The sequence below is a fragment of the Cuculus canorus genome, chromosome 3, assembly GCF_017976375.1.
Source record: "Cuculus canorus isolate bCucCan1 chromosome 3, bCucCan1.pri, whole genome shotgun sequence".
In the NCBI taxonomy this organism is placed as follows: Eukaryota; Metazoa; Chordata; class Aves; order Cuculiformes; family Cuculidae; genus Cuculus; species Cuculus canorus.
The window spans coordinates 97,107,853-97,118,945 of record NC_071403.1 but is presented as its reverse complement, the minus strand read 5'-3'; the positions used below and the strand labels follow the sequence as shown (position 1 = coordinate 97,118,945).

Below are 11,093 nucleotides of genomic sequence, written 5' to 3'. Positions count from 1 at the left end.
ACTGTGCAGTTATTATTAAGCATATAATGCTTAGAGGAAACAATAAGCAGCCTGCTTATATGAAAACATTTTATTCAATCACCACCTCAAATAATATCATTAAGTATATAATGCCACCTACCTAAGTGCCGAGATGGTCATCGCTGTAGCATCTAAAAGTCCTTGCACTACTTACCACTCACAGATGTTTTATCAATTACATTTCATGCTTTTTTAATTTTTATATTTAAAAATAAGTATTTAAATTACCTTTCCACTTATTCAACAGACTGTGGATCAGGCCCTATGTGCCAGGTGCCAGGAGCCTCATCAGTACAAGCCTGCTTTGGTAAATTAATTAGAATGAAACATCAGTATCTTCACAAGTCAAAATAAGCATGTGACAGTAAGGAACTTGTATAGCCAAGAATTCAGTCTATCTTGAAAATTTGGCCACCAGTATAGACCACACTATGTAAGGAAAAGCCATGTAGACATAAAGGCTAATTGAAACATTGTCTAGATCTACCAGTGGACTACCTAACCTTGCTTCCCCTTCAAAGCACTGGATTCTAAAATTGCTGCATTTCATTAAAATAGTTGCAACTATTTACCTCGAATGAGAACACCTCACTTGACTTGGTAGTGTCCAGTTAATGGTTGGACTCAATGATCTCACCTTGGTAGTGTCATGTTAATGGTTGGATGCAAGGATCTCACCGGTCTTCATCAATCTAAATGGTTCTATGATTTCAAGGGGAAGAAAAAAAAAAAAAAATTCCTCCAAAAAATCTTGCAGTGCAAAAGCAGCAATGAAATCTGAGCACTACACTTCAGAAAGCTGAATCTGTAAAAACAATGGCACCCACTAGTTCGTAAGGCCAAGCAGAGGGTACGCTACAGATGAGCCTTAAATTTTGATTTAGGTTTTGCATTAATTTGCAGAGCAATTTTCCCCACAAAACTGTTGTTGTAGTTTGAAGTAGATAACAGTCAGTTTCATGACTAACCCAGTTGCTGTAAGCAACTTTGTTCTCTGAAAACTAACTGCATGTTTTTAAGATGCTGTTCTTCTCTAAAGCGATAACACAGGGTATTGCTACGCAGAAAGGCCAATGCTTATACTTAACCAAGGCTGTCCTCAAACTGGTGGAAAAGGAACTGTACCTGCAAGGAAAGGCATTCTGGCATTTTTTTTTCTCTGTACAGATCCTCAAAATGAAAGGTGTTCTGACCTTCCTAAGTAAGCTATGCATTAACATGCATGCCTAAATTTTCAGAAATTTCGCCCTGCATGTTGGAACAAACATAACAAACCCCAGAATAAAAATGCTATTGAAAGGCAGTTAAAAAAAATGTAGCATGGTCTTGTGCTGAAAATATATTCTAAAGTGAAGACAGCTGCACAGTAAACTGTACCTCAAATGTTTCCCAACCCAGAAAGTTTGCCTGGTAATTCTACATGATCTGATAAAGAGGGAAAAAAAAAAAAGTTCAAGATGCTTAGCCATCCTAACCCAAACAGGGATTTAAATAATATATAACTGATTTTATTCATGTTGGACTGGATCCATGAGAAAAGCATTCAAAATTCATGTTTATGTTGTCTCACTGACAAAATAATGAATACTAACCATGAAGATTTCTACCTTTCAGCACTGCAGGCTCTACTCCAAGTTGAGAGTCAGTACATTTCACTGATCCAAGTGTTGAAATTCCAAGCACAAGAGCTTTACTAGATCAGAATCTCAGCCTACTTTGTGAAACATTCAATCACAGTAAGAAAAGGTTCATTACCCCTCTAAAAGTAGGAAGAGAGATTGCATCACTAGCAGTATCTTCTCACAGCCAAACGGAAGGAATGAAAAATACTGCAGACACAGATGTATCTATAAACAAATACAATTAGCACAACTCAGAAATGTGTGGCATGGATGAGGGGGGCAGCTGAGTAACAACATCTCTCTCTTTTCTTCTATCTCCCCAACGTTATCAGAAAGATGATGCCTTTATCTTGTGAAAACATGCTGGAGAAGAAGAACATGTCTTGACAACCTCATCATGAAAGATTTCTAACGACAAGAGAGCAGGACAATTGACAATCTTATTTGGAGACCAACATCACTATATGTAGTTATAAAGCCGCAGGAACCAAGTCCTAACACCGCATGTTCTGAAAGATTCAAACAGTATGGAAAGTTGGCCTATTAAGTATTTTATAACAGGGCTGCATTATAAGGAGCACAGGAATGAGAATATTTTGCAACCATATTATTTAACACTGAGAACAATACTCTTTCAGAAACGTAAATATTCAACTTGGTTAAATCAAGACAATCACAGATAGACATTTTTTCCCAAATCTTTGGCTGTATTGCAATGGTTGTTTCAATTTGTAATCTCCAACTAAACATTTCCTATCAATGGATTAACAATATAATTACTGACTTGTGTCTTTTAACAGTATTTATCCAACATAACAAAATAAACTGCAATTTGTTATACTTTTTTTTTTACAAAACATTTTATAAATATTTTTACAAAATGTATACAAAGCAATTTCAAGTGAGACATACTTTACAAATGAAGGTATTTAAGCAAATAAAGTCCATACCACACTGACAATAAGTGACACATCCTCTTTAAGTGAAGTCAGTCTGTAAGGCCTCCCTAATCTAACAGATAAATTATACTAAAATCTTCAAAACGAACATAGTTTTCTTAATTGCCAGTTTAAAATTTGTTTTAATATTAGGCAGTATTAAATAACATTGAAATCACAATGCTGATCCAGCAAAATAATGAAAACATGGTTAAACTCATGCACATTCACGATACTTTGCTGGACTTGAGCTCATATGATTAATAAATTCATACCTTTTTTTTAAGCACAACAAAAATACAATTCTTTCATTTACTGCTTCACCACGTACCATAATTCCTTTAGAATCAAATTCAAAGGAGTGAACAACAGAACATTAACAATCTAAGATTAATCTTGCTAGGATTGTTCAATGGGTTCCTCTCGTAAGTAGTTCAGAGAAATGTACCTGACCAAATCAACCATGATCACTTTTAGTAATTCATCATTTTTTATACGCTATTGTCCCCGAACCTCAAATGAGATCCAGCAGAAGACACATGGCCTGATACCTCAATTCTGTATTTGCTGTAGAGAGGCTGGAAACCCCAAAACCATTTTGAGGTGGTACAAAAAAGCAAGTGGATCAATGAATGTGCAACTTTACCTTTTTTCCCTAAAACAAATATTTAATTAGTTAACATACAGCTGTGTAGCTGTTTTCCTTCCTAGATAGTTCAGAACAGTTAAATTTCCAAAATTATAAAATAAAATACGCATCAGGATACACAACCACGAGAATATTATTAAATCTAAAAAGGCAATAGGTGAAGACTATATTGTCAGTTTTGCCAATAAGAAAACCATCTGCCTGAGTCTCTATTCTATGGACACCTAACTAAAAATTTAAAACTGGCAATACTTATTATTACCTTGAATATTTTATACAACACTTGGGAATGTTGGGTTTTTACAAACATGTACTTCATAATTGGCACAATTTCTTTAAATGGCAACCAGTAACATACAAAACCAGTCTTTTCATTTATGTTGAAGGGGAAATGAATTTTATGTAAGTTCATCTTTCTCACACTGCTTTCTAGATTTGGTTTCCTTTACTGGTCAGTGCAGCCCAACTGAGCTGCACTGTAATCTTTTACTGTCACAAGGTTCTAATTCTGCATTCTTTCACACTATTGAGATACAGTGAATTACATGACAGCAAAACCTTCCGTTTTCTTTCCTGGCAATTTGACTGACAACCACAGCTTGTCACAATGAGCCTCTCTAGTATGAAAACTGAAATCAGCCAGTCTGGAAAACGGCTGGTAATTTCTTCTAAGAAATTGTGGAGAAGATTTGGGGAAGAACATGAGCATACCTTAGAAATAACAAAAGCTATATCCTCCTGAGCAGACATATGTACTACATGGACGTGACGAATGTCAACGTACTTATGTGCACAAAAGCACTTATGACCAAAGTAAACTTAAGTAAAAGCAGCACGGGCAGTAAAAAAAAAAAAAAAAAAGTCATAGATTAAAATAAATAAATAAAATAATAAGATTCTATCTTAACAACATGACAGTAAGCCAAATACAAACCATGCAATGGTTTTACCTGGCTCTACAATATGAATTAATAATTACATACTTTTTGATATGTTTAAACTATGGGATTGCTGATCGACTTTGGTCTGTACATATCTTGATAATAATGACTGCTACGGTGGATGATTTAACATTCTCTGACAGCAAAAAGCAAAAAAAAATAATCAAAAATAAACACTGGCCTTTAAATTTCATCAGAGTAAGGCTAATGTCTTCTTAAAATATAAACTACAAATATCATAACAGTTTTCAAATAAAAGTGCTTCTGACACTTGGTCTAAAAAAAAAAAAACAAACAACAAATAAAAAAACATTTATACCACTTCAGAAAGACTCAAGGCTGACTACATCCAATTATAAAATGCAAAATCTTTTCCTCAAGAGTTAACATATATATGTATTATATATATAAATTCATGGCTCTATCATGGCCTCATCCTGTACACTTCGCCATTTACTGGCTTCCATTCTACCTTCCTTAGTCAAGCATTTATTACTTCATATCATGCCACTGTGACTAAGATCATTATTATATATCATCCCACAGACTAAAGTTACCCACTACAAATATATCATCAAGTACTAGTTTCTGCTCAGAAAGCAATAGAAAAGCACTTTAAGTTTAAATTATGAAGCCTTGTAAACACACTGATGATATCCTTCCAACTTAAGAATCCTAGAACACAGAACAAAGCAAATAATCACTTCTGAATAGAGGTACAGTGGGTTTTCCAGAAAAAATAAAACTTTGATGATTTGTTGAAGAGAATGCTAGGGGAGAAGTGTTGCTTCCATCACTTTTTAAAAACATCTTCTTAATAAATATATCCTTTCAAACGACTGTGATTGTCAGTATATTACCGTATTACATAGGGCCTAACGACCTGCAACCTTGTTATGTTGCAGTACAGCACAATTACCAAAAGCACTATAATACTTGAAATAGTAAGGCCCTAACAGACTGCATTCTAACAAGGATTAACTTTACTTGGATATCTCACTGTAACCACAATGAGTATTGCTCTCAAACACAGAACAGAATCTAGTTTAGAAAGGTTAACCTTAAATGCATGTCAGGCTGTACTTGTGGTGTCATTCACATTTGCTTCTGCTAAGAGAAACATAACTTGTCCATGTAACTATTAACACTCTAAGATACTATTTACAGCTGCTTCTAAAATAGAGTCAGTTTCTACACCACCTTCGCTGTGGTCTGGAATAAACTTTTCCAGGCAGTTTTCCTGTGAAGCAATAGGTGAAAAATTAGGAAATTCTAATTCAACTGAGCCGCTACTTGTAGCCTCGTTTTGTGGCTGTCTCCCGGCTTTTTTAAGTTCCAAGATGTTTTTAAATGTAGTTTCTAAACTCTTACTCAGCAGCAAGTCTTGATGGGCTTCACCAGAGCCTTTCCTGTTATCAGGATGTAAAACCTCATTCTTTGGAGAGCTCCTCAGAGTTTTGTCTTGGAGGGAATTATTACACGTTACCTTTGAGAAAGACTGAACTGTGTTCCTTGGTGTTTTGTTGTGTGTTCCATGACCACCTCTTGACACAGTTTTTGACAAGTCTTCAGAACTCGAAGAATTCTCAGTGGACTTGGCAAGATTTTTCCCAGCCATCTTTTCTTCAGAAAGGGCCGTGTATTGGCTCTCAGAAGAACAATTAGCTTTTTCAAACTTTAAAGCTTTAGAGAGGCTCTCCGTTTTTTTACTAGAAGCTATTCCTTCTTGTGGTTTCAGAACGTTGTTAGGCACTGGAGGAAGTTTACTGTGATTTGTGCACTCTGCTGAGCTGGATTTTGGTTGGTCTCTGGCTTGGGTTTTGGTAGTCTGACTTCGAGAAGGTAATGTTTTGCTAGACTGATGGTCACTTTTGCTGGACTGTGCTTCTTCAGCTATTTTATCAAATTGTTTGGCAGAACAACAAAAATCAGCTTGATAACCATCTGAAAATTAAGAAACAATATTTTACTTAAGTTACCTATACATCAAAATAACAAAATAACAACATAGTTTCTGAGTATTAAAATTCAAATAAAGACATTAATCTGTAGGCCTTGGACACTAAAAGAAGCACACATGCTAAAGTGTTCTGCTGCATCCTGTGTAGGAGATTACCACCAAACTAATCAGCATACCACAAACATATGTACACCATAAAACCAGACTAAGGGCACTCCTAGCATTCTAAATATGCAAATAGGGTATCTGGAAGAGTAACACTTCCTTCAATACATTCTCTGAATCTCTTTTAAAATGCGCAGAATACATAGAACATTTAAACAAACAGGAACTGTAATCTTACACAAAGAATGTTTTTCTAGGTGAACACTCAACTTCAGTCTGGTCAAAAATGCTGCCATTTAAGTAGCCATGACATTCCAAATGCCACACTTCCTTAAGATAAACAAGAGTATTCATGCTTCATACAGCTGTGTTCTTTCTGAATGCCAGCAAACTTACAGGTTCCTTCCTACCAGAACTGAGACCACGCAGAAGTCATGACTAGTGCCAAAAGAAGCTCAGAAACATTTCTCCGCCAAACAGGCCAAACATACTTTTCCGTAAAATTACTGCCCTCAAACTCACAGAGTCTCTAGATCACTAAGTTTTGAAGTTATCAAAACTTACCTTGCAACTCCTCATTCGATATTTTGATTACTGGAATCCCTAGCAATCAGTGCCTGACTGTGGCCACAACTATTTTTAAACATTCCACATTTACGCTACTTTTGTAAGATATGACAGTTAACCGTTACTTACCAGGATCCACTAGTGCAAGACGCTTATCCCGGGTCAGAGATGCCCTTTCTTCCTGGTTAAACATCCTATCAATCATAACCATTTCTGCAGAAGGATTTATTCGCTGCCGGAAAATGAAAAAAACACAACCATCTCTGTAGTTACTCAGATGTTGGTACCAAATCAAAACATTTATAGCTTAGCTACTCTTCAGAGAAGAAGAACGTCTTTTATCAGGCATCTGTGGAGAATGTTTACGATTTCACAGCATCTTCAAAGATCTTGATTGTGACCCCAACCACTACTGAAAACTCAACCATAAAATATTATTCACATTTTATGGTACATATTATTTGTTAAAGATTTTAAAACAATTTATTACTCCTCCAATTGTAAGAACTGTACCTTTTCAGGACTGAGTATGTTTACCATTGTACACAATCTTTTACATCATACAGTATCTTTCTCTTTTAAAGAGAAAAACAGCAAACATCTTACAAAGGGACCGCCTATCTTCTTGTTTCTTCCCTGCACTTCTCTCCCATCCTTCTAACTAGTTGGTGTTGAGTTCCACTTTGTTGGCTACGCCTTCAGGCCACGCAGACCCATCCATCACAGAAGAAAGTTCAGTTGCTACTGAGTCACAACACAGGCAACCAGTTCCAAATCTGAATACTACATGAAACAACGTCTTCAAAATGACAGAATGGAATTTATTATACAACATATGAGATGCTAAAAGAACATATTTTAACTTCCATCCCTCCTCTGAACCTGCAATTACTTGCAAATATTTGATGGTTAGTATCCTTTTTAATGGGACTGACAGATTCCAAAACTACTTTAATTCTAATGCTTATATTACATATTCCTGTCTCTACAGCAGAGTGATTTAAATGTCTATTATACTCAAATTCCAAACATTTCCAGGTTGAAAACTACCATCTCTCACGCCACAATGATATTTCCTGATCCTTGAAAATTCATTCTCAAAGTAACTTTGTCAGTTTTCTTTGAATCTCATGTCTGAGATTGGGAAAGCACTTGAATCAGAAGCATTTCTGATGAAAATACAAGGCTCCACCTAGCTTCTATGGAGAAGTAATGATTTCCTATACTGTCCTGTATAGCTCTAATTATAATACAGCTGGAGGCCTCTCAATGAAGCTTTTCAACATTCTTTCAGGCTCTAGCACCCACACAATTATACAGGAATTGCCTGCCTGACTACCACATCCTGAACAGTGCTAGAGCAAAGTACAAGCAGAGAGCAGAAGTTGGTGTGTCTTAAACGTCTATGGAACTTACATATATTTACCAGCACCCTTACTTAGGCAGTATGTGAAATACAAACTCCACCCATTTCACCAATTTTAACGTTTATGTATACACTTAAATATCCAGACTGGCCACTGAGGCTGCTAACGCAATAACAAGTACACTGGCTACATACATATGTATCTCTAAAACTTTCATATGTGTTTTTCTCACCTTCATAAGGCAATAAAGACTACCACTGAAACAAATTGTAATGCCAGTTCTCACCTTCCCCTAGACATTTTTTTTAAACAAAATGAATCACATACTATAAACATAGAATGTACCTGGTTTATACACCTTACCATTGCATCTTCTATAAGCAAACATCTGTATTTGTTCAGCATAGCCTGTGTCCTCTTCAGAAGCTGTGTAGCTACAGATTCAAATTCACTGTCCACTAGAAAGACAAAAGTATATACTTTAAAAAACTGTTCTTCAGTAACCGGAAGGTCCAGTAACCTGCACAGATTTAAAGATGTTCCCTTTCCTACTGCTCTAACTTACGTAAAGAATTCTCTCAATACATTGATTACAAACACATTGCCAATTTTTAAAAAGAAAAATACCTTTTCTTAAGTCTTCCTCTGTTGGCAGTGATCCCTGGCACACATGGTATGAAAGGAGTCTCTGAATAGCATCATTTAATGATCTGAACCGACTTTTATCTGGTGTCACTGCACGCACTTGATCCCTCTGTAATTGCTGTAGAATGCTACAAGGAAAATTAGTGATATGTAATTAACACATACCCTAACAAAAGTTAACACTGACAAAAATGAAAAAAAAAATGAAGGTTAGAGGAAATATCTGCAACAAAATTACAAAAGAAGAATGACTTACAGAGCTCCTTTAGTTAACTGTTTAGCAGCAGGCCTTTTCTGTCCAACTAAATGACCATCCACCTAATTCAAAATAAAAGACAAAATTACAATGTACTCCTTCCTTTGCAAAGCCTAATTTCAGCATTTATTCCTGCCAATTAAGTCTATCTCCAATAGTAAGTGTAACCACCATGTAAGAATAAACACTTTCACTATCTCCTATTTTCACAGGGCACTGTATCAACGAAATAGGGAAGTGACTTTCTTACATAAACTAAAGGTCTAAAATGTTGCCTGTAGGCAAATTCTACTGTAGTGCATATATATGCTTCAGTAGGAAAAAGGCTGGTTATCAAATTCAGCAGGCGAAAAGAAAAAAAAGGTACAACTGAAAACTTTCCCAAAGTAATCTGCTCTTAAGAACTGCCTCTGTGTTTCGCAGCTGATGTCCATCTTGCCCAATTTTGATGGAGTAGCGTATCTATCACGAAAGCAGGCTAAGACTGCATACCCAAATTCTCAAAAGCCACAGTGGCTGAGTGAGAAGTGAAAGTGGTTCTAGGAATTCTGTTTCAGTGTTGATGATATAAATACGCTCATCAGGTAGATCTACACTATCACTTCCTTTCCTTAGATTTTTATGAAGCCAAGGTTTTTCAAGAGAACCATATCCTAACATGTGAGGCTCTCTGAGGCGGTAAAGGCTTACATTCCTACTATACATATGAGAGGCATTACTGCAACCCAAGTATTCTTCAAAAGAAGCCATTCTGGATCAAAAGGTTTTTGGGTTTCAAAGTTGTTGTGTTTTTATAGTCAACTAGTCTTAATGATGAAACCGGTCACAGAGCAAAAGTTACTTACAAATTAAAACAAGATTGCATGAAAGCTCTTTTGGACTACAACATGGTTAGAAGGAACAAAAAAGCATCCTTCTTAGTAAAGCAGGGTCAACATAAAGCACGTACACCCTAATGGTATTGGCTGGCCAAAAAGCCTCTCTAGCTTCAGAGCATAAAAAGTATTCACCACCACAGCAGAACAAACATCTGATAAGCAATTACAAAACCAGGCTGAATTCCTAATTTAAAACTACTGTATCTTCTGTTCTACTTGTACATCAGCAAGACATGGAAAAACATTCATGTCATACTACACTGACCCATGTATTTACAGCAAGAATCAAAGGTTCTAAATCAGATCCTGCCTTGTTTTCTTCTGTGCCTGTTCAGTTTAGTTCCATCCACAATGAAGCCCACACTTTCAAACCTACTTCAAACCCTCATTTCTTGCTACTCAGTCCACAAACATAACCACTGCCATCTCCTTCCAGAAGTTCCTATATATTTAACGTAAGTGTTAAATTTTTGGTGGTTAAAAACCAACCAACCACTCAAAAGACAACAGCGGCAGAAGACAATGCAGCAAAGAATAAAACAAAGACCAGATGGAATTTTTCTGCTACTTCTTACAAACCACTCCCTCCCAATCAGCTAGAGAACAGCTGAGTTTGTATAATGACAAGAGTAGGTTTAAGTTATGTCTAACTCAAAGAAGAATCACTATGTCATATTAAAATATATGCAGGGAACAGTGTAGTCAGACTCGACTTACTCAATTACATCTCAAAACACTGTTCAGAATAATTGACAAAATATTCAATGGTTATTATGTCAAGGTAGAATCTGACAAGCTCGAGTGAGTAAATGTACTCTTAAAAAGCCCTGTAAGGACTTCTGGGTTATCAATATGGAAGTGAAACATCCACATCACTAAAATTTTAAGCAAAAGGGAAACATAAAAAAATAAGTATTCTTTACCTGTATACTCTGTTGAATTGATGATGACCCTATTACTTTTTCTTGTAGCTGTGTGTTTCCTAGAGACTGCTGTATGATTTTTCCTCCAGAGTCCTGTCCTATAAAAAAATAGTTTAAGAAGGCACTGTCATCCTAAGCAAGAACAGAAAAATTTCACATATTTATCCCGATCCTGACTTTTTAGCTTCTAGGAGAAAGACACGTCTCTCATGCTTAAAAGC

At 36.0% G+C, this 11,093-nt stretch overlaps 1 protein-coding gene across 4 annotated transcripts in view; it reads right to left on the bottom strand.

The window, feature by feature from the left end:
- Nucleotides 1-4,875: 4,875 nt before the first annotated feature.
- Nucleotides 4,876-11,093, bottom strand: part of BICRAL (BICRA like chromatin remodeling complex associated protein) — a 45,064-nt gene continuing 38,846 nt past the window's right edge. For all 4 annotated transcript variants that reach the window (XM_054061215.1, XM_054061213.1, XM_054061212.1 and 1 more), the window contains 6 exons: nt 10,873-10,970; nt 9,072-9,133; nt 8,798-8,943; nt 8,534-8,628; nt 6,933-7,035; nt 4,876-6,115 (listed from right to left, as the gene is read on the bottom strand). In XM_054061215.1, the coding sequence (XP_053917190.1) occupies nt 5,313-6,115; nt 6,933-7,035; nt 8,534-8,628; nt 8,798-8,943; nt 9,072-9,133; nt 10,873-10,970 (1,307 nt within the window). In that variant the 3' untranslated portion in view covers nt 4,876-5,312. The remainder of the gene's footprint in view (nt 6,116-6,932; nt 7,036-8,533; nt 8,629-8,797; nt 8,944-9,071; nt 9,134-10,872; nt 10,971-11,093) is intronic.